General features: G+C 40.2%; 1 protein-coding gene across 7 annotated transcripts; it reads right to left on the minus strand.

The window, feature by feature from the left end:
- Positions 1–358: 358 nt before the first annotated feature.
- On the minus strand, positions 359–27,911 carry kif1ab (kinesin family member 1Ab). 7 transcript variants are annotated; one of them, XM_032530644.1, is made up of 49 exons: positions 27,646–27,911; positions 26,328–26,495; positions 22,774–22,847; positions 22,418–22,597; positions 22,240–22,308; positions 21,711–21,889; positions 21,422–21,533; positions 21,022–21,099; positions 20,805–20,870; positions 20,686–20,706; positions 20,507–20,585; positions 20,335–20,413; positions 19,838–19,980; positions 19,560–19,598; positions 18,274–18,404; positions 17,991–18,070; positions 17,657–17,732; positions 16,982–17,061; positions 16,791–16,897; positions 16,560–16,643; positions 15,337–15,517; positions 15,180–15,252; positions 14,968–15,058; positions 14,718–14,866; positions 13,930–14,108; positions 13,436–13,573; positions 13,227–13,345; positions 13,010–13,095; positions 12,696–12,831; positions 12,270–12,453; positions 11,810–11,900; positions 11,590–11,708; positions 11,419–11,474; positions 10,841–10,949; positions 10,620–10,686; positions 10,252–10,336; positions 10,025–10,130; positions 9,702–9,725; positions 9,448–9,562; positions 9,160–9,293; positions 8,988–9,049; positions 8,394–8,539; positions 7,358–7,546; positions 7,176–7,247; positions 6,296–6,405; positions 5,569–5,688; positions 5,194–5,386; positions 4,983–5,101; positions 359–4,187 (listed from the first exon to the last, which is right to left on the minus strand). In XM_032530644.1, the coding sequence occupies exons 2-49, from the start codon at positions 26,431–26,433 to the stop codon at positions 4,121–4,123; spliced, it is 5,103 nt and encodes a 1,700-aa protein (XP_032386535.1). In that variant the 5' UTR covers positions 26,434–26,495; positions 27,646–27,911; the 3' UTR covers positions 359–4,120. The 7 variants fall into 7 exon arrangements, with proteins under 7 accessions (XP_032386535.1, XP_032386538.1, XP_032386537.1 ...); XM_032530647.1 differs by having other exon boundaries at positions 18,274–18,473; XM_032530646.1 differs by lacking the exon at positions 19,560–19,598.
- Between the last annotated feature and the right edge of the window lie 55 nt (positions 27,912–27,966).

Here is a 27,966-nt window from a genome sequence, read left to right on the forward strand (position 1 = left end):
ATGAAATCAGACAGTTTAAACCTTCGGTGGAAAATAGATTAGTAATACGGTTTGCATTTTTATAATTAATCTTTAAGGAATATGACTGACAAACTATGCCTGTATTATATTTCTGTTTTATAGTTTTTGTTATTGTAACTGTCCATTTGGTGGGTCAATGGGACAATATAATCAAACAGCAGTCCTACAAGATGATCACAATTGTGCTGCAGACTGGTAATTAGCACGGAAATGCAAACATCTACTTGTCCATACAATAATATGAGGTTTCCTGTGAGCCAACTGTACATCTTGTGTAATGATAAATGTGAACACAAATATCGAGAAAGGCAACAATCAAACACATCACACTTAAATCTTGCATAAGTTTAACACTCATTTATTTGCCATATTTTTTTTCTTTACGTTTGTTACGTGTCCACAGACATGAGAAAGAATTCCAGAACACTCAGAAGATAAACGTGAGCACTGCGATTCAGACCTCATCGCAGGCTGAGACCTGTTTCTGCGTCTGTCAAGCAGCTCAGAGCAAGAGTGGCAGACCTGGGTTCATCTCCTCGGTCCATGATGCCCACCTCACACACACTGAGCTGAAATGTGCAAAACTGTTCCCTGATCTGCACTCTTTACTCTGGGGTGAGACTTGACGAAGCAGCAGGCCAGTTATTCCTATTCATCATGGTATACAGAGGAAGAGAGAGTTAATATCATCTGTGTGATGAGACCCAACACAGAAAATCTCCATTTATATACAAGACAGAGCCAAGAAGAAGGTTTCCAGTTAGTCATTACAAGGATCATGAATGACAATACTTTACAAGCAGCACTTCGGGGGGGGGGGGGGGGGGGGGGGGGGGGGGGAAGAGCTGTTTTCATAAGCAAGCAGTAAGGCAGGAGAGAGGGACAGAGTTCAGCAGAATATAAGTGGACCTGCATGCTTTGATCCAGAGCTATGACCAGCCAAATATAAAATAATCAACTCATTTACCTTTCAACATTGGCCAGTGCCCTAAAACTGTCTCACAAAGTGTTTTTTAAACATGATACCCTTGAACTATTAGGGTTGGAAGCATTGCAAGTCATCTGCCAGTTGTAAAAATCTATGCAATTTAGTGCAGTGTCGTTGGTGGTTTCATTGCTGAAGCAAACATGGCACAGTTTCTATGAGATCAAATCTTCTCCAGTCAGGACGGGGTCAGAATATCTTTTTTTTAAAAACACAAACCAGTATTTTCCATACATTGTTAAAACATCATCATACAAAATTATATTAAATAAAGATGCCTTGTGCATGAGTGCAATATATTACAAGAACATAATCCATCCTTCTAAATGTTATAAATAAAACTTTCCATTTGTCTTCTGTGGCAACAGATAACATACAGTGTATATATAGATATACTATATCTATGGGCATTTTACAAAACAAGCCAAGTTTATTATACCAAAATGACCCAAACATGTATGGATGGAATCCCATTATTTTCTCTGCTGACAGACAGGATATCATTATCAAAATCAAAGAAGTTACTGGGGGAGTAGCAACTGATCTACATTTAAATTTGAAATATAAACTTTTAATTGTCTTTTTTATATTAAAAAACGTATATACTATATAGGTATTAGGCTGCGTTGCTCAACAGGTTGGTTGGCCTGTGGCTTACAGAGTTATCTGATTATAGATCAGGTTTAACAAAAAGCTGATCCTAACCAGTCAAATGAGAAATAAGAGGAAAATTGGAAAGACCAAATGGTTGGCTGACCACATCTTTAAAAGAGATTTACAGAAGAAGAAGGAGGTGAAAACAGATGTAGATAGTATCCCTTTAAAAGCAATTAACACAATACAAATTAAAAAATAATGTCAACCTTAAACATTCTTTCTAGTAAAGTATTTGAGTTACTTTTTTCCCTTCCACTGGTAATATTGATCTCAAACTAAAATGTGGGGTCATCTTGGTATAATGCAAAATAATAGACAGCAGGTAGAAAGTGACTAGAAACCATCCCTGTACATACAAGTCATAACAACACCAAGCTAATCATACTGGACTGGTTTCTGACGAGCATCAAGCTGTCCAATATCTAGCAGCTACAATACAAAAGCCAACAGGGGGATTGCTTTTAAATGCAACATTTATAGCCCAATGAAAATGAGATACACGCTGTATACTGTTGCAGCTACTATATAGCATCAATAATAACATTCACTCTCCAAAACATTGACATAGGTCATCAATATATATATATAAAAAAAAAGATTCACAGCATCTACTTTTACTCTACATAAAAGCTTAATCTTGGACACGTGTAACCGACTTCAGTGTTGATGTCAAAGACAGCGATGAAGAAGGGAGAGAAGAAAGAGAGGTAAAGAAAGGGAGGCACTATCTGGTGCTTGGACAACGCTCTTGTCCGCTCAAAGCAATGGCCTTCAACAGATTACAGATCCATGGTCAGTTACAACTTTCCATTTAGCTAGGAGAGGAGACTTAAATAGGAAACCTATTCACTGTAGCAGACAGAATAAGTGCTTATTTGATTTAATTGAAACTACCCACATACAGAGCAGTTGTCCTCCCGGTGTATTTATAGTAAATAGTAAAACATCTTAGGTTAACTTGGGTATAATTGATAAGTTTAAAGAAATAGTTGAAGTAATGAGTTGGGTAATATGCGTATTTGTCTTTTTTCCAAAAGTAACCCTTACAGAGATTATGCATATAATTATGTTCCCTGATGGAGGAAAACTCAGTACTACACCTCAGTATGGGGACTGCGTCCTCGTGAGGATGGTACAGTCGGGTTTGTACCGGGAAGATACTAAGCTTAGCATAGCATAAAGACTGGAAATCCAGCTACCAACACCTTTAAAGCTCACAAATGTACACATTAAATCTCATTTGTATCTTCTTTTGTCCTGGAAGTGGCCAAGAAATAGCCAGGCGCATCTGAAAATTGTAAAATGTCATTTTTACACTTCAGTTTTGTTTCTGAGGTGCTGGTGGGCAGATTTTGTTACTTTTGCACAGGCTAGCTGTCTATCCCTGCTTCCATTCCTTATGCTAAGCTAAGCTAACTGGCTGCGGCTTCATATATACCGACTGTACAGAATGGTATCAATCTTCATCTGACTCTCGGCAAGAAAGCAAATAAGTGTATTTCCCAAAACATCAAACTATTTCTTCAACATCTTAAATGTCTGCTAGCACAGCAGCACAGTGAACAATGGTTTGAAACAAGTAAAACAAGAACTAATGCTTTGGTTAAAACAAATGAGTAAATGGTACAATACATTAACTCAATAGAGACAATAAAGTGCCATGCAACAAAACTGGTCAGTGGTCCTGTCACAAATAAATAACAGTGCAGAAAACCTACAATAGCAACAATAAATAACATTATCCTTTATAATTCCACGCAAGTGGGATTATTAATTAAAAAAAGAAGAAGTGTATAACGAGAACAAGGCAAAGGACATAAATTATCTCTCCTTATAAGGGATTATTTTGCCTTAATCTAGCCAACAAACTCAGTTTTCATGGAATCAGTTTGAAAAGAAACGACACAAACAACAAACTGAGGTAATGTACAGTGTATGATGGATGAATGAATGAATGAGCGATCATCCCTGCACTTTCACAAAAACAATCCACTTTTATATTTGCAATTTCCCACTCACCCAATGGCGTTAATTAAAAATACATGGATGGTTGATTTAAAACTGGGGCTTATTTTTGTTATTATTTGTGAAGGAGGGACTGACCACATACTAACTCTCTACAGGGATCTGGTAGCCTCACAGATGACAGATTTCGGCATGAAAGCTAATCAAAGTCCCAATGCCCAGCAGAGGCGAGTTTATTAATGGGGTCTTCTACAGGTCATAAGGGAGCACTCCATGCAGGGTTTGAGGTGGTGACTGCAAAAAGAGAAAAAGGACAGGGTTGGGTTTAGGGATGAGTGATCGAGTGATGTTTGGGACCGGGGCAGTTGTCATATAGAAGGTTATTTAAGCGCTTTCATGTATAAGTTTGTTTATATGGTCTATGTTCATTAGAACGGGATGCTGAGTGGAGCATAGATTGTTTTGTCTGTTGTTTTCCACAAGGTTCACCTCTCACATCCTCGGAGCAGATGTGGGCGACGGAATCGACTGGACCGACTTCCTCCGGGAGAGCTTTGACCTGAAGAGAGGTGATCAAAGAAAGGGGAAGTAAGAGTTAAAAAAAAAATGGAAAGCAATAGTGGGTATGCTTACTTTCCTGGTCCTGTAATTTCCTAATAAATCATTTCCTAGGAGGCTTGCTAAAAAGAACTAAATAACTTGACCCGAATTATAAAGAAAATAATAAGTATTTGAGTTAAGCAGTTACTTACAGGTTTATTTCCAGTTGAATGTTTCTTGAAAGAACTTAAAATAGTAATGACTGGAAAAACTCTGGAAGTCATTTTAATATCATATAACTTGAGGGGTCACCAAATACTTTTGTTACATTTATTCTGATTTTGCCTTTGTTCTTGTGAAATACTGAAACTGTTCACCTCTTCAGGCCTCTAAAAGTCCTTCAAATGGAACAACCTGATTAAAATTAAGCACTCTCTCAATAAAGTGCTCAGACCTCATGTCCGCACTGAAACCATAACCCTTGTTGAGGTGTCACACGTAGACACTACTTTATTTAAAGGAGTCCCAAGCAAAACAGGTTGGGAACCGCTGCTCTTGTCAATCAATTTAACCCCATTTGTTCCCAGAAATTATTACCACATTACATAGAACCTTTCTTAACACTTACAGTTACATCTCGGTTCTCTTTAGGAAAACCTAATCCAACTATAGAACCTAAAGGAAAGTTTTACTGTAGTTTATTTAAAATGTGTAAAAACTGACAAAAGGACGCATTTGTGTTGCTAATAGCCATTTAAATCATTTTTAATGACTTAGGTGGATTTTCCCCTTTCACCGTTTCTCTACCACTCACCTGATGGTGCCGGCTAACAGAGGGTTAAAAGCGTACAGCCAGTCGTGCATCTCTTTGTCATTGGTGGCCTGCAGCAGTATCCCACGATGCTCAGTACACACAGCAAACGTGTTGGGAGTCTGGAGAGAGATGAGGTTACTTAAGTTCATTCAGGCTCACAGGGTTACTATTTGTTTGTCTAAAAATCAGTTTGACTATTGAGCAGTCGTACCCGCAGTAAGGTCTGTTTGTCTTCACTGTACTCAACCTTTGCAGACGACAGGTTGATGACAGCTCTCTCCACGCTGTCCCTCTCGCTGCGGTACAGGTAGACGTAGGGCCTGCGCACCACCACGTAGCGCTTCACCCAGCCGCTGGTGTGGGGTTCCAGGAAGTGCAGGTAGCCTTTCTTTGACACAATAGGGCTGCACATGATGAAGGAAATAGTAGTGTTAAGACCAAATTAATACAAATTGACCACAATCTTTCTTAAATGATCCTTATTTACCAAATGAAAACAGTAAATTAAAAGGCAATTTACAATTAAAATGTTATCTTTATATACGATGACTCACAATCAAGTATGCGTGTGTGTGTGTGTGCTGACCTGACACGAATCTCCTGTATGTCAGGAACAAAGGTGCATCCTCTGAGAGTTTTCTTTCTGTCTACTGGGCTGTACGGGTCCAGATCGGGTGTGGAAGCTCCTGAACTGGGTTCAGTGTGTCTAGACAACATAAACAACATGCTCAAAATGTAACACAGGAAACATTATTTAACTAATTCAAAGCACATGTCTCGGCCTGACTCTTTGTCTCAATTAACTACAAAAAAATCATTTTTAAATTCTTATTTTACGATGTCGTAGCTATCGTCTACTAAAGTATGTCTACTTTAGTATTACTTTACATCTCCAGTTCCACTACATAGGAAGGAAAATATTGTACTTTTTACTCTGCTACATTTATTTGACAGCTGTAGTTACTGGTTACTTTGCAGGTGAAGATGTTTTTACACAAAACATAACCATTTTGTAAAATATGATATATTTTTCAGAGATTTAACTACCCAGTAGTATAAAAAAGTAGTTATAATCAGCTCCACACTACTGCTTACATGTTTCATTATCCTATAATATGGTTTACAGTAAGATTTAAGTAAGTAAGTAAGATTTTGAATGCAGGACCTCAGACCAAGAAACTATATGTTCTTATATTGTGGTATTGCTACTTTTACTTAAGCAAATTATTTGAATACTTCTTCAACCACTGCCAGCTCATCCTACTTTTCCTGTGTAAATGTAGGGCAGTGGGTAACAGCATGTAGTCACGTACCTAATATCATAATTTCCCTCGACCAGTGAGGGGCAGGTAGAGGACGGAGTGAGTGTGCTCAGACCGGAGGAGGAGGAGTCTCTCATTAGGGACGCAGACATCTCAGAAAGCTAAAACACACACAATCACACACACAGAAACACATTCACAGCAGATCATGCATGGAGACGCAAACAAGCACACATGCGCACATGCACACACACCCACACGCGCACACACACACACACACACACACACACACACACACACACACACAAGCAAACAATTAAGCACAGACAACACAGACATGCATTCAGAGAACAATTCAATCAGAATATTTGTCATTTCCTAACAATGTGCTATAGAACCATCTCTGTACCACTGTAATCCTCATCATCTAAGAGCCCCTTGCTTATTAACGTGTTAAAGAGGACATGCAGGAGTAACATCAGGTTATTGGAAGCCTCCAAGAGTCTGAAGAGGGGGGACAGTGGGGGATTAGGTCGGGTACAGGAGGAGGGGAAACCTTAAATTATTTTAAGGCATGAAATATGGATAAATATGGATTTGAAAGAGAATTAAGCGGCAGACCTGAGGCAATATTATCCTGAAGATTTATTGCTTATTTGATCTCATGCAGCTGGTTCAAACAAAGTCTAAGAATTATTTGTGAATAATATTTAACCCCAGTCTACTGAGTGGTTATTAAGAAATGAGATCACAGAGTGATAAGAAAATAGATGAGATAAGAAAGAAAGAAATGTTAAAAAGACATAAATCTGTGCTAAAAAATAAATGAGTGGGCAAGGTGAGGGGCTGAAATATTTTGGGACGGTACAGCAGTAAACGCTAAAGGTTCACAAGTAACGGGCCAGGTTAGAGGGCCTAGGCTGGGGCTCACCTTGCTCTCACTGGCACTGCTGCTCACCTGGCTGTACTCCCTGTTGAAGGTGTGCATCAGCAGACGCAGACACTGGAAAGAAATAAGTGGACAGATGATGTTGAAAAAAAATCTGTTTCTGATCAAGAAAATTAAAAAAAAAAAAAAAAAAGTTTCTGGAGGTCTCAGAGACCAGCAGTCACCTTGGCAGCCAGCTCCCTCTGCCTCTGGTTGGGGGAGTCGAGGGCAGGGCTGCTGCCGGGACTGTGGCTGAGGACGGGGCTCTTTGCAAAATCGCTGATGTCGCTGCTCTTGTAGAGCGCATCCTGTCCTGCCAGCAGAGTTGCCTCCAGCTTCTCCCTCAGCAGCAGGTAGTGCCTGGTCTTCTCCACCTAAAACCACAAGCACATGCAAACTTCAACAGTTGTGGTCCGTAAAAGCTGTGTTTGATCGGGACTGGTGACATTTCAAGTACTGCAGGTTTGTACAGAAGACGATCCCTTAAATGCCCTCCTGTGTTGAGACTGAATGAGTGCACCAATGATTCACTTCTTTTATCTTTGATCCCAATTTTAAAATTTAAATATCACAGGGTCAAATTGCTCCTAAAGTATAATATAGAAAGTATAAAAGTACTACTATTAAAGTTAAATATACATTAGAAACATAGCTGACCAACAATCAGACAAGCATCAGACAAAGACATAAACACATGCACACACACAAGGCAAGAAGCCAGCAGGGGGCAGCGAGAGCAGGTCTAACGGGTAATGGAAATGTTGACAGCTCTGATTGTCAATGAGCCATTTTTTTAACTGGATCTTGAATGTACTATATGTGTTTACTTTTCTGATGGTTATGAGGGTGAGGTTCCACTATTTAGCAGCGCAAACAGAAAAAAAGCAGTTGAATTTTGAGATCTGAACTAAGAACTGAGAGACAAAGTGCTGCTATTTGAGTTGAGAAAATTCTTTGACTTCTAGTCTAAACTAGAAGTAATAAACCAGTAAGAACACAGGGGACTACATGTGAAATGCATTACCACAAATCTGTGAATAGGGTTGCTTTTCTCATGAAAAGGTGATGTTTTGGATTTACATGGTTTTCACAGGACAACGCAATTTGGTGCCTTGTTTGTCAGCTCAAATCAAAATATAATAAACTGCACTTATTCCAGTGAACAATAGAACTTTTCTAGGTGTCATCTCTCTAACAAACCTTTCCAGTCTACAAACTGACCTCCTGCAGTAAACTGAGTTTCTCCAGCTCCCACTGGTGGTCCAGGATGAGGCTGTCGCTGCGAGGCCTCCACCCAGCCAGGTTCTCCTCTCCTCTGACGTACGCCACCGAGGTGTCCAGCACACGCCTGCGACGACGCTGCATGCCTGAAGAAGAAGAAGAAGATGCTCTGGGAATATTGTAACTCAAGTCTGATTATGACACTGGGATATGGCCAATGAAAGGGTGCACTATTGCCAATATGTGCATAAGTGTATATGTGTTTTTGTATGCATGTCTGTATAGGTATGTATATAGCGAATATATACACATACTATATTATTTATATTTTCATTCTCTCATATGTCAGGTAACAGCAGCCATGTCTAGTATATCCAATTGCATGTTCACATTCATTTAAACAGGAACAGTTTTGACTTTGTCTTGATTGATATGACATTCCTCTGTCTGACTGTATTGTCCACATTTTGTACCGCTTGACTGTTTTTTGTACGTTAAAAAAACTTGAATGACAAAGATGAAAAAAATCCAAACCCCAGTTAAGGAGGAAATGCTTTGGTTATATTCACTGATTTTCTTTGATTTCGTTCTCACCTGGACTTCCATTGTCCGCCACGTGGCAGAGGGTGACTTCATAGACGCCAGTGACACGGTTACTGAGAAGGGCAGAGACAAAATGAATTTAACTAACAATTTTACTGAACAGGAACAAGTTTCTGAGTATGAGCGTGTAAGATTCAGACCGTATGAATCCATGAATCTGTACCTCTCAGAGGGCCGGAGGCAGCCGGTGCTGAAGAGATTTCTGATGGAGCGAGAGGCTGGCAGCTTCGTGTCCCGGGAGTAAAACACCATGCAGAAATCTTTGGTGATTGCTGTTGGCTGAGTGCAGTTCTCCATCTGGTTCAAATATATCAGACAGTAACAAATCAGAATCCAGAAGATTTTAGTTATGATGTGGCTGAATTGTTCTTGGTTTTGAACAATTCTTATTATTGACAGAATGTTTTAGTCTACAAAAAACAAATTCAGTGAAACGAATGTCACTTAGTACCTCTAGATAAGCCGAGAGGGTGATGTAGATCTTCTCCCCATAGGGAGTGACTCTGTTCAAAAGCAGAGAGTTGTGCATGGAGCTGTCCCATGCTGCCTCAAATCGGTAGAAGGTTCTGCATTGTGAAAAACATAAATCTAGTCATATTTCTGCACGATTTGTGAAGATGAAAAACCACATGGAAAGCCTTTGAGCAAACGGGCCATTTTGTTATCATAAAACAATAACTGATAAAAAATGATTGTCATTTATACCTATGATCAACTCCCAAGGAGACGCTGGCATTAGCAAAGGATAAAGAGAAACAGGACAAGAGTTAGAAACTTTTAACTGCAGCTGTTAAAAGTTTGAACTCAGCAAACCATACTGATCCATGCAAACTGAAAAACGCTTCAAAGCCAAATAATATTTGATTATAAAAGAAACGTTGAAGCAATGTTAAAAAACTACATAAAGCAACTGATCTGGCTATATGATATAGGTTTGTTATTGAATTCAAAGAGGAAACAGTTGTTGAATATCAAATAGCAAATACAAAGAGAGAATTTTTAATTAAAAATCTGCCTAAAAAGTATACTTGTCGTTGTGTTTTGGCCAGAAGTATCCAGAAGACAGTATGTTGAGGGAAAGGATGTTGGGGTCTATGATGGTCTCATCGGCCTCTGGCGTGTTTCGAATACGACCTGAAATCAGACAAGTCATGAAGGGATTCAGTGAGGAAAAACTGTACTTTCAAAGATTTCTTCCGACTTAATCCAAACCAATTTGGGCCAAAGATTTTTTTGAATTGTCCTTATCACTTACCAATAACCAGCTCCTTCACCTCTTTCCACTCAATATCACTTCCTGTTTCATGCGCAATGGTAACTGTGATCCTCCTCTGGATGCCCTGTGGAGTCGAGAGAAGATCAACCAGTTTGTTATCGGAGTTCCAGTGGTAGGATAAAAGAGCTGAATGGATTGGGTTTGAATCTAAATCTTTTTAAATGTATTGTATTGTAATGTATTTTTTACAGTTTGTGAAAGTTCTCCCCCGGGTGTTCAAATGAGGGATATAAGACTAAGAAAATATGGAAAGTGATTTATCCAGAGCTATATATATATATATATATATATATATATATCATCTATATGTAAATATGTAAGTAGTAATTTGCTGTGAAATGTCAGACCTGATGTAAGAGGAATGTGCCGTGGCAGGGCATCACACCTCGGTGGTCAACAACCGCTGGGATATAGCTATAGAAAGGGAGATAATCAATACATTTAATGGTAATACTCAAATCTTTAACTGAGCTGACTACATCCACTGTAACAAAAAAAAATCTTTGTGCATACAGTATGATCTACTGTGTCCCTTGCTTTGTGGTACTAAAGTGTAAACGCAACTCACTCTCCGTTAGCTTCCAGCTCACAGATCTCAAAGAAGACCATGAGGTCGTACTTGGCGTGACAAGGTCCTGCGGTGGAGCGAGTCAGAGTGCTGAGCTTGGTGGCCGGCACTGGACGAACCAAGAGAGAACAGATTAACAGAGTAAACCAGACCGTACTAAACCGAGCTGAGGTGAATATCCAAATGGAGATAGAATAGAGCAGGCTGTGGAGATTGTTTCATTAATAAATAAATAGATACATGTTTGATGTAGAGCTGCAGAGATTAATCGATTAGTTGTCAACTATTACATTAATTGCCAATTATTTTGATAATCAATTAAGCCGTTTGTTTGCTTCTTAAATGTGAATATTTTCTTGTTTCTTCACTCTATGGCAGTGAAGTGAATATCTTTGAGTTGTGGACAAAAAGACATTTGGGCTTTGAAAAACACTGATCGACATTTTTCACCATTTTCTGACATTTTATAGAAACAACTAATTGATTAATCAAGAAAATAATTGACAGATTAACCGACAATAAAAATTGTTAGTTGCAGCCCTAGTTTGATATACTCTCAGGCACATTACACTGCTAACCTGGTTTGGATAAAGGCATCACCCTGGGGAACTGCCTCCTGGAAGGTCTCAGGGGACTAAAAAAAAATAACACAAGACAAAGAAAACAAACGTAAGGAAATCTTTCATTTCATCTGAAAAAATATCAAGTCCCAATCAGTCATCAGCTGGTGGACATGAAAGGATCCTGACCTGATCAGGTCTTTGCAGAGCGGGGGGAAGGGCTGTTTCTGATAGTGACCAAACACCTCGAAGACAATTGGCTGAGTCTTGATGTACTCAACAAAGGACTTTGTCACCTCCACTGTGATCTAACAGAGAAGAGAGGAAATACAACTCAAACACAGCTCTAACACAACTGTTTGTAGTCAGTAACATGTGTGTTGATAATAGCTCTGAATGTGCTGTTCACATTTTGAACATGGTAGAAGCCCAGCGGAGGTCCACGGCCTGTGTTTTTCAGCGGCTCAGTGGAGAAAGCTTCATCATGGCGGTGGATGAAGCTGAAAAAGATGAAGCCATTATATTAGACTGACTCCCCATTTGTTCTCATTTTTCTGCAGATTATTTAGTGCTAAAACGATTTCTTTTGAGCTTTAATATTAATGTGTGTCAGTTGAAAGGTGTACATGTGCATGTATTAATGTATCACTATTAGTCCAAAATCCAACTGCAAGGGTTAGGGTTATATTTTTTAGAGATGTAAAAAGGATGTATTTATTATGCTAAATAAGCTTTTTATATTTAATGTATTAGATAGTTCATAGAACAAGGAGATTGCTTTCAAAGACAAGACATTTAGTAAGGATTGTATGCCATGTACTGTATATTAACATTAGACATGCCAATGTGGAGACGTGCTCAAAACTCACTTGAACTGGCAGAAGATGTCAGCGTACTCGGCTGAGATGCTGGAGGCCTGTAAGACGGTGACTCTGAAGGTGAAGGTGCTGCCGATCTTCAGGTGAGACAGAGCTTTCTCCGGGGAGAGGTCCAGGGGAAGATCCAGAGCCAGACCTGAACTCTTCACTGGGCTGTGAGGAGCTTCTATGTCGGCTACATCAAACAGAGGAAGAGACAGAGATACACACATGTATGTGGTATTTAAACTTTTTAGATAATGTGCCTGTTAAATTAACAATTTATTTCAGCAGTGGTGTACCATGAACATCAGCTGGGTCAACTCTGACAAAGACCAATGTGTGGTGTTTTGACAGGGCCATGCTCTTTTAACCCAGACTATTGAACAGCCCATTTAGAATGATTTTCAGCAGTCCAAGCACAGGTTGTCACCTCACCTGGACAGGTGTTGTTGTTGACTTCATCGGCAGAGATTCCGATCTCTGCGGTCTGTCCTTCTCCCTCCACGAACCGCAGCTCCTCCTGGGAGGTGTTGGAGTGCGAGAGACTACCAGAACACGACTCGGTTTGGAACTGGAACAAGACAGAAAACAATGAGCCTGGATCCCATTTACACCAAACGTTAACATTTGAGAGAGGTTGTCCAGAAAGTCTCAACACTTGTGCTTACATTTTATCTAAAATTTTATTGGTCTTTTTAAAAAAGGACAGTTTTAAAAAATACCAATACACATCACCAGCCAATTAGTACCTTTTCAAACTGTTTATCTTCAAAGGAGATCTTGGCAGTGCCCGACTGCCTCACACCAGAGCCATAATCTGGGGCCTCCTCATCAGCTGAAGGGACACCACACAGAGAGACATGATAAACTATCATTTCTTCATACAAAATAACTAAAGAACAGCTACAACGACACGTTCAATAGCATCTTCCAGTGATGAGACTAATATTCAATCTGCATTTGTACCTGAAATGGCCTGCACAGCCACTCTGAGGAAGCCTTTCACCTCTCCTTTCTCACTGACGATGGCCACGCGATGTACGAGGGGCACCGGGTAAAGTAGGTTACTCAGGTACACAAAAGCCCTGAGAAGAATGTAGGAAGGGATTTCAGTTTTAAAAAGCATTCATTGTGCAATAAAAGAAAGTACCGCGTCAGGGAGGGAGGTGACGTACCTGCCGACCAGACGGAACCAGGGGAAGCGGTCGTAGAAGGGGTCGCCTCCGGTCAGAGCGTGATCACAGTCCTCCACAGCACTGCTGGGGAGCTCTGCAGCACGGTCGTACATTTCCCTCATCAGGTCCAGCCTCTGCCTGCAGGGGGCAGCGTAAAAACAAAACATACACTCTATGTTGCCAATGCATGGACCAAAATGTGATATAAAGACCGAACTGACAAAAAAACACATATTATAGATAAAGTTGGAGAATAGTTGGTATTGGTGGTTCTTTTAAAGATTATGTGGAAAAGGTTTTTGTGCATGTATCAGTATTTGCTTTTTTTAGTTTTTCCATATTATATTTTTTTTAATTAGCATTACATGATAAGGATCCGGACACCAGCGTTTCCATGATTTTATGGGTGAATAAACAGACCTTGACCAAGGATTTAGCTTTAAGCCTTGTATTTAGTTTTTTAGTTTTTTTTTTAAATGACAAACCCGCTGTACCTGAGTTTCTCCAGAGTCCAGTAATGTGTGGCTCCGTTCTTCTGATCTTGTACTTCAACGGCGACAATGGTTCGGGGGAAAGGTCGTCTCTCCCTCTCTTTGGCCACACTGGGGGGCAGCAGGTCGGGGGGCAGGGGAGAGTAGAGGGTGTCTGTCAAAAGCACGAACTGGAACTGCACCTGTGGACAACATGGGACACAAGACATGAGGGATTGGTGGTGCATTGTACGTGCATTATAAAATTAAGATTTCAATATGCTTAAAATATTAACAGAAGCGACTTGGAAATACAATACAAGAGTGGCACTGTACTTTATGTGATTACACAAAATAAATTCCTAAACTTTCTATCAATGAAGAGAACTGATAAGGTAATAATTGTCTTCATTAAACAATAACATTTCTACAAGTAACACAGATTAAAAGTCAGGCACTACAACTGTTGCAAAACATCAGAAGGATTTCTAAGCTACAGTATTCATTATAAAAGTAAGAGTTCAATTGTCTGCTTATTGAAATGAAAAAAACTGGGGGAGACATGAAGTATGCAGTAAAGTTTCATTTTGGCCTAAAAAAATGCTTTATTATATGCACCGTCTATTAAATGGATGGCTGGACAGAGCTTATATATATATATATATATATATATATCTTTGAATGTACAGCGCTGTGAATTATATTGTGATGACTCACTGGGCTGAGTCACTGAGGTAAACCCAGAATGGCCACTGACACTTAATATTCTGCAGTCTGCCTCCAGTCTAAACTGAGAAGCAAATTCTTCCCACCTTTTTCTTCAGCTCCACACTGATAGCATTGGCCTCTTTGAGGAAGATGGCGTTGCCCCAAAGCAAATCCCTGAGAGAGGTGAACTGGTAAAAACGCCACTTCCTGAAAGCCCACAGAGCCAAATCGGTCTCACGTGGCGTCCACGGCACTGAAGGGGCAAGACACATAACATCTGTGTACATTTTGACCAAATACAGGTTGATTCAGAGATGATTGTTTTGATGTGTCAGTTAAAAGGGGACAGATTACCTTCCTCTTCAGGCTCCTCCTCTTCCTCAGGAGACTCCAGGTATCGAGAGTCCACTTGTTTCTGAAGAGCCTCCAGTTTACTCTCATAGTCCTGGAAGAAAACATAAGAACCAGATCAAAACCAGAATGAATTGCTTCTGTGTGCAATAAATACACTTTGTTTTAATCCAGTACCTTAAATGGTAAATGACTGTATACCTGTGTGTACTCACCAGTCGCTGCTGTTCTAGCAGGTTACTTGCTTCTTCTCTTTCTTTGCGGTACTGATCTTCAAGCTCCTGAAGCCTGAAAGGGATTACACAGCTATATGAAAAGTGATATTAAAGTGATATTATCAAAAGGTAAATACATAACGTGTTCCCCACACACCTCTGCACCATCTCCTGCTTCATGTCGATGCCTTGTTTCTCCAGCAGCTCTCTCTGAGCAAAGGCCCAGTCGACGGGCTCCACCGGCGTCTCGGCACACGGCGTCCTCTCTCGCTCTAGACGAGCCTGCTCCGGGTCGTTGAAGCGAAACACGTGGCTCTTCCCCATGATGATGCGGTTCCCTAAAAAGTGCACATGAAAACATCCAAGTTGACAGTGATTAAAGATTAGACCTGTGCTACAATACCAAAATTCTTTGGTAGCTGTCCTGATTTCCAAACACTCGTTTCCACATTGGCAATAATAGACTCAGACTTACAGTGGCTTGAGAAAGTTTACACACCCATGCTAAAGTTGATTAAAAAGAGGAATAAAAAAAACATCTTTTGAAAATTGAGCTTAATGTCTTAATTTAAAAGCTTTAGGAAAATCCAACCAACAATTTTCTTTGTGCATGAATAATGTATTGTAAATAAATAAATGTTCTTCTTTAAAATACAGGGAACATAAGTATACACACCCCTATGTTAAATTCCCATAGAAGCAGGCAGATTTTTATTATTAAAGGCCAGTTATTTCATGGATCAGGACACTATGCATCCTAATAAAGTTCCCTTGGCCTTTGGAATTAAACTAACCCCATATCATCACATACCCTTCACCATACATAGAGATTGGCATGGTGTCATTTCAGTTAGCCTAAAAGCGGGTTTGATTTGCACTGAGTGATGATCTTATGGAAATTTCCCCATGCCTATCACTATGATTATGATGATGATGATGATGATGATGATGATGTGGGGCTATTTTAATTCCAAAGGCCAAGGGAACTTTATCAGTATGCATAGTATCCTGGATCCATGAAATAATTGGCCTTAAAAAATAAAAATGTGCCTGTCTCTATGGGAATTTAACATAGGGGTGTGTACATTCATTCCACCTGTATTTTAAGGAAGAACATTTATTTACAATACATTATTCATTCACAAAGAAAATTTGTGTCCTTAAAAGGTTGAATTTCCAAATTTTGGGGAATTTAGGCATTAAGATCAATTTACAAAAGATGTTTTTTATTCCTCTTTTTAATCAACTTTAGCATGGGTGAAAAAACTTTCTCAAGCCCCTGTATCTCTTTACAATCTCTCTGGTATCTCTCTGGTACAGTTGCTATGTTTTACAGCTTCTTTTTTTTTTAAACAAAATAATATAAAGCTTCACACGTACCAGATCGGAGAACAATGGGAGAGCTCACTCTCTTCCCGTTGACGTACGTCTCTGAGCCCTCGCACGGCTCCAGGACGACACATCCTGTTCAAGAGAAGATTATAGTACTGTTACAAAAGAGTATAATAAACACATATACCATATGGCTTGTCTTAACTTTCAATATGTAGTCACTTGTTACAACATTTATTTAACAGTGTCGTTTTTAAAAGAAGAGTAGCCAGCCTTTACCTTCTCCCTGAGGGCCCGTGGTGCTGCTGAAGGTGCAGTGTTCGTCTCTGATAAAATGGCCGCTGAGAACAATGTCTTGGCGAGTCTTGGCATTTTCTCGGCCAACCCTGAGGGAAGATAAGGTAATTCAATTGAGACAAATTCCCGGAAACAGAACAGCATCTGGTATAAATTGAAAAAAGAACCCTTACTTGGTGATGCCATCTTTGATGTAATAGAGCAGACACTCTGACATCAGCGGATCTTCGTTCAGGTTCACCAGATGAGGCGTCTAAAGGGAAATAATAACAAATGTGTTTTAGTCTTTGTGTAAGTTTAGCCGTAGTGGAAGAAGTATTCAGATCCTTTTCTTAAGTAAAAGTACCAATACCACACTGTAAAAAAATACTCTGTTACGTGTAAAAGTCCTGCATTGGGAATGTTGCTTAAGTAAAAGTATGTCAGTATTATCAGGAAAATGTTCTTAAAGTATTAAAAGTAAAAGTACTCAATGTAGAAAAATCCTCACATTTTAGAAACTGGAAACAATCCAAACAGTTCTATCAATCAACTAAGTGATTAATCGGTTCAGCTGGACTTGAAGACCGTTATATTATTGGGTAGTTTATAATAAAACATTGTATTTTATAAACTGCATGTATTTTGTGTACAACAATCTTAATTTGTACAGTAAACAGTAACTAAAGCTGTCAGATTAATGTAGTGGAGTAAAACATACAATATTTCTCTCTGAAATGGTAGAAGTAGAAAGTGGCATTAAAAGAAAAGACTTAAGTAAGATACAAGTACCACAAATTTTGGTGAAAAAAATTCCACCACTGAAGTTTAGACAGATATACAAATGACAACAATGGCGAGCATCGTACCTTTTTTGGGGAGAAGACGCCCAAAGTGCCTCCATCTTCTCTCATGGCAACACCCATCTCAGCCAGCAGGGCCTCTCTACAGGAAGCAACCACACATGCTGCTAGCATGGCTACAAATATGGTGCATTCCTACTTTAAAAGTCCTCTGGCAACCCAACAACGGCATGTATCCTTTAAGACCTTGTGTCCATATTTAGCTCATGGGTCAAACTATCAAAAACAGTCCATTTGTTTTGAATTGAGGGGAAATAAACTGTAAATATGCTGGGGGGGGGGGAATAATCTGATTGAGGGCTATGAAACCAACTTTCATGCATGAATACGTTTGACAAACCTCTCCATACGGATGGCCTCCGTACGCCGCAGCTTCTCTTCCCATGTCTCGTTTAGCTCTGCGATGATTTTCTCGGTTTCCTGTTTGCAAAATTTATTTAATTATATAAATAAATTTATCACTTTGCTCAATCTTGGATTAAACAAGAGCCTTTCCATCATATTTCTTTGCCTTTTCTTTGATTTTCTCATTCCCACTCATCTTACTTCTGTCTACACACCCAAATCTGACCTCCTACTTCCAAACTCTGCAACCTGATCAATTTAAGCACCATGCTTCCTACCTTGAGCCTCTCGATGGCTTCTTCACTTGCCGGGCTGAAGATGCGGTCATGGAGGTTGTTGATGGACCCGGCGCGACTGGATAGGACCGAGAGCGAGGGGGAGGGACTCATTCCTGTCATGGCATTGGACACTGCGGAGAGATCACCCCTTTGATTGACAGCCTGGCGATTATTCACAAAGTTCTTGTAATCGCACAGGTCTGCCAGAGAGAGAGGCGGTGCATGGAAGTGAGCAAGGAACGAAGGAACGAAAGAAGGAAAGACAGAAGGACGGAAGGACGGAGCAGACGCCAGGTAACGCACGCAGAGAAACAGATCAGAAGAAAAAAAAAAAGGGGAACAACAGGGAGGAGTACAAAAAAAGAAGAGAAAGCTCAAAAAATGGATCAAAGAAGCAGAGGTCATTTGCTTACCAAAGCCAAGGCAGAGAGAAAGAAAAGAGCAACTCAAACTGATCGAGCAAAATTGCCAAATAGACTCAAAGTTAGCCTTTTTTTTCTCAAACACTGAATAGACACTCATCATGCTCGCAAGCATGACAATGTTATGAAAAATCAAACCAAAAAGGTATACATTACTACAATGCATAAAGACAAAATACAGCCTCAGTTTGTTCTTTTGTTTTGCATGTCCTCATGTTTTCAAAGTGTTTAGCGCAGCCTTTGGAAGCACAGCTCCCGGGCCTCTAAGCACCTGACTCATAGCTTCAATTTGCTCCACACACAGAGAACCAGGACGCAAGGAAAAGAGCTCCTCAGCAATCTAAAATGGCGTCCTCCCAGTCAGTCCATTCTTCAATGATGACTAGTCTCAAAAAACAAAATGCATCTCACACACCATGCTGTTTGCCAAAGCTGGCTTCGACTCTGTCTGCTTCTATGTTTTTGCAGAAACAAAGAGTTGGTTCAGACTCTTCATGAACGGCAACAGGATCAGGAATCAGAAAATTACAGCCAATTTAAAATTGTGTTATGAAGATGAAGCTATTAAGATGCTGGACCTCCCAGATTAAATGAGAGACAGGTCACATTTTTCCATTAAAACTACAACTAAGGGAAAAAAGGAGGAGGCCATTTTGCTGAATTCATGAGAAAAGATTATCTTATTACAGCGACCATAGATTACTTTTGTGTTGGAAGGTTGGAATATTTTTTACAAACATTTATGTCATGACTGACTTCACAAATAGTCTCTTTGTTCGGTCTCTGGTGTGGTGGAGGAGGAAGGCCAGCTTGGGATTCATTTCTATTAGTTGCAAAGCGCAGGCTTGCCAGAGTTATACACACATTTCAAACCAGCGATGTCGGGGCCGGTGCAGCGATACGCTGATAGGACAGAGGGGAGAAGAGAATGAGTGTGAGAGACACCCACACTCCAAGTTAAATAGTCATCCTCTGTCTTACATGTACAGTCAGAAAACTGCACAAAGGGTTCGAAATGTCAGTTTTTTTTGTGTGTGTGTGTGTGTGTGTTGTGTGTGTGTGTGTGTGTGTGTGTGTGTGTGTATGCCTATATAAGTGCATTTTCTATGAGTGAGAGTTGTGTTTCTCTGTGCGACACTCACTCTCTATGATGTCTCCCAGACCCTGTGAAAACAGCAGGTCTCTGAGGCGGGCCACCTCCTCTTTCAGCTCACGCACCAGACGGTTGTTGGGGTCCTCGTTGATCACCGCGTTACAGCGGATCTGTTTGGCACGGTCAGCGTACCTGGAGGGACGGAGGCCACCGAGGTCAAGAAGCCATTAAGCTATAAAGCACGATTACTCAGGCCGCTGCATAGTGAATTACAACAATCAAGTAAAGACAATATGAGGGATGCTACTCTAAGTTCCCCAGCTGTGGAAAATAAATAATTTGCCAAGATGCTACAAAAACATTGCAAAGTGCAAAAAGGCCAGCAGGCATTTGTAAGGGCTCACACGTTATACAGCAAAATGATCCAAAATCAAATCTAATAAGTGATATTAAGCGTGACATTTCATCTTCAAAATATGTTATTTCTGGGGAAAAACGTCAGACTTAATGATCTTTAAAAGTAAAGGTTCTTGACATTTTTCTCACCGGAGGGTGCTGAGGGTCTCGTCATAGTTAATATCAGCAGGGCTGAGGGCAGCCACCATGGCTGTACGAGAGTTTCCTCCTGAAAGACAGAAAAGGAGACAATATGTAATGTGAACACAGAAAATGCATTTTATTTTGGTATAAGCTAAGGTTTATTATTATGTGTGCATACCCAGGTTCTCCCTCAGCAGCCAAGTCAGAACTGAATCTCTGTAGGGAATGAAACTCTCCACCTTCTTCTTTTTCTTGTTCTGCAGGCGAAGTAAACACAATGTATTCTCTTATCACGTCGGTAATATATATTTAAAATAGATTTTAATAAGCTGTTTCAAAGTTGGTAGTGTAACTGACCTTGTTTGGTGGTATTGATTCCTGAAAGTGGGAAGAAAAATGCTAGCGTTGGTTATTTGGAGAACAAAAAATAAAAAAATAAAAAAGATTTTCAAGTTTTTTTTTGTTTTAAACCCTACCTGTTCAGCCAGAGCAGAAATAACTTTCCCCAGAGTAGTCAGAGATTTGTTGATGTTTGCTCCTTCCTGCAAATAAAAGTCAAGTCTATTTGTCCACCTATTCATACATTTTGAATTTGAAATATTGCATTCAAACAATCATTATTAAATGTGTGTCTATCTCCTCCAGAAAGGTGGTAAAGTCATAAAAACAAATCTAAAAACATCCTCCTCTCACCTTCAGTCTGGTTCCTTTAGCTCCCGTTGAGTCGGCTCTTTCGCTGCCAGCCAAGTCCACCAGGCTGATCTTGCTAACCTGTGATGGCACAAAATATTTGTAAAATAAGAGGCTCTGTATAAAAAAAAAATAGATCAAACATACACCTCAGCTCAAAGTGCACTAGGAGGACTGGCTGTAAAGCGTTCCATGTGGTTATCGATCAATACAACAACACATTGTTCAGATGACAACACCAAAGGCCTCCACTCAGATCATAAAAGGTAATACAAATCATTTTTGTCTGCCTTGCAGCATCTCTTCTACGGCCGCTCTGGTAATGTGGTGTGCATTGATTTGTTTGTCTGAGAAGCAAAAACATCATGTCTTTCTGACTGTGAGCTGAGCTCGTTGTCAGTACCTTTTCCGACGTGTTCTCCGAGTCCATGTCGTGTTTCTTCTGTGTGAAGATGATGTTGAAGACGGCGTGGGAGCGGCTGCTGGTCTCATTCATGTTGGTAGCCGCCACGGTCCTGAAAGAAGGAGAAAATACTGTGTTACGTGCATACTACTGACTCGTGCATTTTCTGCTCCTGCCATTATTTGCTCCAGCCCCTGATTTATCTATTCATACATCCTTCACTTGCATATCTTCTCCATCCATCACGACACTTACTAATCTAAGGAGTCAGTTGATATCATTCAGTTACCTGGCCTTGTTTCCAGAGTCCATCAGGTCCTGGATGTCGTTGTACGAGGTGACGGCTAGTTTGGACAGATCTTCAACGTAGGGTCCCATCAGAGGGTGCTCTCTGACACGCAGGTTTCCTTTGTTCTTGGGATTCAGCAGGTCACGAACACGCTCACAGTAGATCTCCATGTAACTCACCTGCAGGAGGCAAAGAGCCGGTTGTGTTGTAAAAGGTGTTTGTGAGTTATAAATCGGTTATCAGTGTTACGTGGTAGCTCCTGGGACAATAAAAGATTAGAAATCAAGGGAATTTGCTTCAGACTATCTGACACAATAATATAATTACAATACTAGCAGGCCATCAGCAATGTGTTTCCTTTAATTTATCAAAAGAAACTAATATGTATGCCTCAGAACATCAGACCTTAATTCATTAAGTAGATGTTCAGGGACTTGTTTTAAGATTGAGGCCCATTGTGAGACACTTTGCATAGTGTAGAAAAAGTGAAAAACAGAATACATGAAGAGTGTGGGAGAGTTTCACTCACCTCCACAGAGTAACCCATGCTGTTGTCATTATTGCTTCCATGGATCTTGGTGAAAAGGTCCTCACACAGCTGAAAAACAAAACAGTCATTGTTTTGGTCAAAGTAGCATCTTTGATTTAATTTCAATTTTACTGAAGAGAATTGTTCATTTATTGGTCAGAACTGTATGCTGTATTACCAGAGGTATGATTCCTTGCTGGTCCTGTTCCTGTCGCCCCATCATGGTGTAGCTTTTGCCGGCTCCCGTCTGGCCGTATGCAAATATGCAGACGTTGTAGCCTTCAAAGGCATGAAGCAGCATCTCCTCTCCGATGTCCTTGTATACTTGCACCTGGGACGCATAGTTGATGTCCTCAGGCTGCAGAAAGAGAGAGGAAGAGCAGCATGAGATTTAATACTTACATTTCAATCAATATTTGTTTCAATTATAAGTGACTTTTATACTGTGTATATATATATATATATAGGAATCATGGATTTTCTATCTGACTAGTAGAGCGTGTATTTAAAACTAAGCGATGCAGTGAAACTCACCGTGGTGTGTGACCAGTAAGAATAGTCAAAGTTGAAACTCTTGTTTTCTTTTGGCTGTTTGGGATTCAGGATGGCTAAAATAAAACAAAATAGAGGCATCAGAAACCGAGTCACCCTAATTACCCGCATATTCCTTCATTTCATTCAAAAAGGATGCACATGAAAACATTAAAATTCTTTCTTATTATGAAACTACATCTTCTATTTGTCTCGTTGGTACTTCACAGAGCCTTTATCATCTCCTAACACACATATTCCTTTAATCTCTTTAAACACATTTTGCATTTAAATTTCCAAATTTTTTTGTAATTTTCCATCATGATCACTTTGATCCAGTTGTTTCTTGTCATCTTGATTAGTGACAGTGTGTCTTGATTGTTTTGTTGCATGAGTATTAGAAAAAGAAGCACAGTTTCCAGAACAGGTGACACAAATACTAAAACGGTTCCAAAAGGCGTCATTTTGTCAAAACTCTTAATACAATACAAAATAATCACACATTCTGGTGTCTAAAAAGAAAACACAGTAACATTGTATCTTCACTGGGAACAAGATTGATAATATTATGGGAAGAAGGTTCTCATTTGAAATCTGCGTTCGGTGTCTAAACAAACCCTGTTTTCTAGTTGTGTGAAAAGAAAAGAGATCTTTGTGGAAAGAACCAGAAATCATCAAGAGTCAAGTGATTGCATTTGAAATTTTGACATCAAGTGTTTCTCTTCATATCATCTGCTATACTGTGATCTCAACATCCCTGATTCAATTCCCAGCTGGGATGTTTGTTGAATACAGTTCCTCCTCTCTCTTCCCCTTATTCCCTGTCACCTATCTACTTTCCATTTCCAATTAATAACAAAAATGTAAACTCAATCAGTAATCCATTGCCACATTGTTTTTAAATAACGTACTGCTATTTGTCTATAAGTAACCCATCTCCTGCAGTATGATTTGAATTATTGGTACCAGAATATAATGTTTCAAACATCCTCATCAACAGAGAGATCAAAATACTTTGAAATGATTTCACCTCTAACTAAAGAGCAAGAAAAGACATGCCGTTCAGAGAGGCCTTACTATATTACAGGTAGTATCAATAGCAGCAGTTTAAAATGCACCACTCATCCTTTTTAAAGAGACATGAGATAATATATTTGAAACAAGAACTGGGCAGGAGCAGATGCTGTGAATCCACAGTATCGCTCCCTGTGGACGTTCAAATATAGCAGCAAATATATACATCCTGACGAAACTTGCACTCAGCCAGAAACAACATCCATGTGAGCATCCATCTAGCCATTAGCCAAGCTGCCTTATCCTTTAGAACAGGGGTCTTCAACAGGGGGTCTGCGACCCCTAAGGGGTCTGCGGAGGTACTGCATGGGGGTCGCGAAAGTTTTGGTTGATTAGACTTTTTTTTATATCCCCCCCCCCCCGCAATTTTTTCCACTAATTGAAATGTCTTTAAATACACATTAACATGAATTCAATACACTGTAGTAAACAGATAAATGGAGGCAGAAGATGTCTTTCAGTCATCAATGCACACATGGCACTATAGGACCAGTTTGATATAACACAATTTTATACAATATATATAATTAGGGGGTCCCCGCTCCATCTCGCCATCAGTTTGGGGGTCCTTGGCCTGGAAAACGTTGAAGACCCCTGCTTTAGAAGGTCTTGGGACAGTGTGGCCACAATGCAGAATAATATAAGAGGACAACTGTGAGCACATTCAGAGTCAGTAAAGTTAATGAGATTAAATAATGCAAGTTTGAAATCTGTGGCTCTAATGAGGTCATTAAAAAAGCCGACAGGCACAACAGGCTGACTACTCCCTCTTTTACACGCACACGCACACGCACACGCACACGCACACGCACACGCACACGCACACGCACACACACACACACACACACACACACACACACACACACATCAGCTGACCCTGCGTCTGGGCTCAACTAGAACAAGGAGGTCTTTTTGGTCCCTGCAGCTCGTATGATGAGAGAAGAAAGCTGCGACAGTCGAAGCATCCTACACACACACTGGCAGGCTGTAGGCCTGACTGAAGCTTTTGTTTCCCTTTCTGGCTGCCATGAAGCTGCATGCCTCCTTACTGCCCATCCTTGTGGTGCTGCAGGGCAGAGCTGCCTACCAGACAAATAACTGAGATGAAATCCTAAATTTGGCTCAATGTGGGTCGCAGGAATATGATCAAAGCAGCAGCAGGACGTCACTGCATTTCTGGGTGCCACTCTCTAAAGCCATGACTTTTTTGTGGCATTTTAGGCCTTTATTAAACAGGCTAGCCTTAGACATGAAAGTGGAGAGAAAGGGGGAATGACATGCAGAAAAGGTCAGAATCAAACCAGCGACCGCTTTGTCAAGGACTAAGCATCTGTATATGAGCGCACACTCTACCAGGTGAGCTACCCAGGTGCCCAAAAGCCATGACTTTAAAAGATACATGTCATATGTAAAGACAGAATGGTATCAAAGAAAAAAGGGACTATAATATTCTATAAAAAAGGAAGGAACACATCACTGTAGTATTTATGGTACTGCATGTCTCCCTGTTGCCAATCCTGCAGGGCAAAGTTAAAATAAAAGTTGGTGCATGTGTGTTTCTTTTTTAATCCACTAAACCCCGAGACAAAGCACTCTGCTTTGAATGATTATTTATGTCTGATATAGATTCACCTAATCTAATAATGATAAAAAAAATAATATATAACAAATTGACAGCTGGATACCAGCTGTCTCCTTCTTCATCAATAAGTCCATTCTCACTGATTCTCAAGTTTTAACATCAAAGTTATGCAAGTTGCACATTGAAACACAATTGGCTTGCAAACTAGTTGTGATGTCACAAAATCCAGCATGTACATACATGTCTTTACAGCTGAAACTAACAGTCACTTAATCAACTAGTCGATTCACAGGGAATTAAGCTGCAACTATCTGGATAAGAGTCAAATGGTTTCAGTCCTTTTTTCTATCAAAAATACCAAATATTTCCTGATTCTTAAATGAAGCTTTGCTATCCTTTATTTCATATAACAGTAAGTTGAACATATTTGGGTCAACTTGAGCTCTGGGAAATTATAATGACAGTTTTACACTATTTTCCAACTTTTTTTATAAAGACCAAACCATGAACTAACTGATAAAATAAATTTAATTGATGATTAAAGTAATAATTGTGCTGCAGCCCTACAGTGAACTGAGGTTTAAGGTGAGCACAGAGAAACTCATGAACATCATTCTGCACGGTGAAGCTCAAACATCCAAGTGAAGTACAAATACGCAAAACACATTGAAATTCAATAGTGGCTTTAACCAAAGTAGGAGAAATATGTAAAAAAAATGTGGTAACTACTAGGAAAGTTACTGTCTGAAATGTACTTATTTTACTCCTATTCCAATTAAATGCAGGTTGTGCCAGAAACACATTATTGCATCTCTCTCAACGTAAACACTGAAGTCCACATCCATCAGATTTCATATAACTCCTAATAATACACTAAAAATGACTTCAAATGTATACTCACTGGTGGTGTTTCCTGACATCTGAATGATGCACTTGCTGTCTTTCCCGATCTCTCTGGAGTTGAAGGGTCGGACCCTCACAGCCACCTTTACTGAAGCTGTTGCCATGTTGCAAGACGGTGTGTGAGTGAGCAGGAGAGCTGAAGATCTGTGTGACACACACCTGGCACCTGCACAGGTAGATGATGAGAGGGATTTAATACGACTGCATGTAGAGACATGTAGGCTACTGACAAAGTTGTCAGATGATAACAGGGGCTTGTGTAGGCTTATTACAACGTGCAAGGATACACAAGGATAGATACCAAGAAATACTGAATTAAAAAAAGGAATTTGAATCATCCATGGTCTGTTGTTGTTAATATTGTTAAATATTGAGGACATGGCCTTAGCCAAACCAAACATCAAACACATTCTCAATTGTCAGGCCCTGATTCACTCAGTTTCAGACACACAGCACCTGAAACATGTTGACTAAATGGCTGGGACATTATTTGGCAGGAAGATCAGCAGCATCCCTACTAGTCTACAGTAAAATGGCTGCTTATTCTTCGGGCATCATCCCCTGCCCTCATCTACCACAGGCTGAAGGCCTTGTGATGAAACTGAATCTCCTCATTGTTGCTCCCCAAAGAAAATAACACTCCTAAATGTCTAGAATTAGCTGTGATTTTTTTCACAGCGTGTGTCCAATGATTAGCCTTTTACTACTGTTGTTTTTCGCTGAAACCCTTAATGACAGATTTAAGATTAACGTTTAGGGTGATTTTGAACTGTATTATTGCTTCAAGGCAGCGCCACGCACATCCATCTTCTCTGCCTTCATTGATGAAAAAAAACAATTCCTCCTAAACATCTTTATAATACGCCGTTTCAATATGGCAACAATATAAATGTGAGGATGACACGCATTGTTAGAAACAAATTGCGGTAAAGATGTATAAGCCATGTAAATATGGTCTCCTCCATCTTGGCTTGCCTGCCGCACCTCAAAAACAGGCCGCGTAAACACAGACGGCCCAAACACCAAATCATCCAACACTGCGTCAGAAAGGAGTTCAGTGGCATCATTACAGCTTTATGACATTCACAGCTTTCATGAGCTCATTCATTTAATTGATTCGGGGTGTCCTTTTTATATTTTTTTAAGGTGGATTCGAGGAGTATTTTCTTCTAAAGCCAATTGTTGACAGTGGCGGAATCAAACATCACCCTGACGCAGCGTCCTTATTTACCACATCGCCTACAATAGGCCTCGAAATCGCTACCTCACTGCCCTCACCCAGGGGTGACACCCGTCGGTAGGGAGCCATTTCTTACCTCAGCAACTCAGACACGACGACCGCGGAGGGTGAGTCCTCTGCCCATTCAAAGCAGCGCCCGGATCCTCCGGTGCCTCCTTCTTGAATCTCCTCAGCAGCCCGTACGCTTCGTTTTGCGAAGTGCCTTTGGTCAGCCTACGGCGTCTTTTTCCTTAGCATCCATACATGGAGAATCCACTGGGGAATGAGTCAGCCTCAGCTTCAGCAGCACCAGCGCAGGGTGTTGGAAGCAGCGGTGTGAAACAGGAGGGAGGGAGGGCCGGATGGATAAACAGGAGGAGGCTCCAGTGGCCCGCCGTCGGTCTGTCAGTCAGTCAGT

This window comes from Etheostoma spectabile, chromosome 12 (genome assembly GCF_008692095.1).
Source record: "Etheostoma spectabile isolate EspeVRDwgs_2016 chromosome 12, UIUC_Espe_1.0, whole genome shotgun sequence".
NCBI lineage: Eukaryota > Metazoa > Chordata > Actinopteri > Perciformes > Percidae > Etheostoma > Etheostoma spectabile.

Bases quoted from the DNA above. Each gene is read 5' to 3' on its own strand.
- kif1ab (XM_032530647.1), bottom strand. From the start codon at position 26,433: ATGGCAACAGCTTCAGTAAAGGTGGCTGTGAGGGTCCGACCCTTCAAC. The intron at 12,832-13,009 runs GTACTAATTGGC...GTCTTGTTCCAG, and splicing joins AAGATAAACAGTTTGAAAAG to TTCCAAACCGAGTCGTGTTC. The intron at 10,131-10,251 runs GTAAGTGATAAG...GTCTGATTTCAG, and splicing joins GGTGAAGGAGCTGGTTATTG to GTCGTATTCGAAACACGCCA.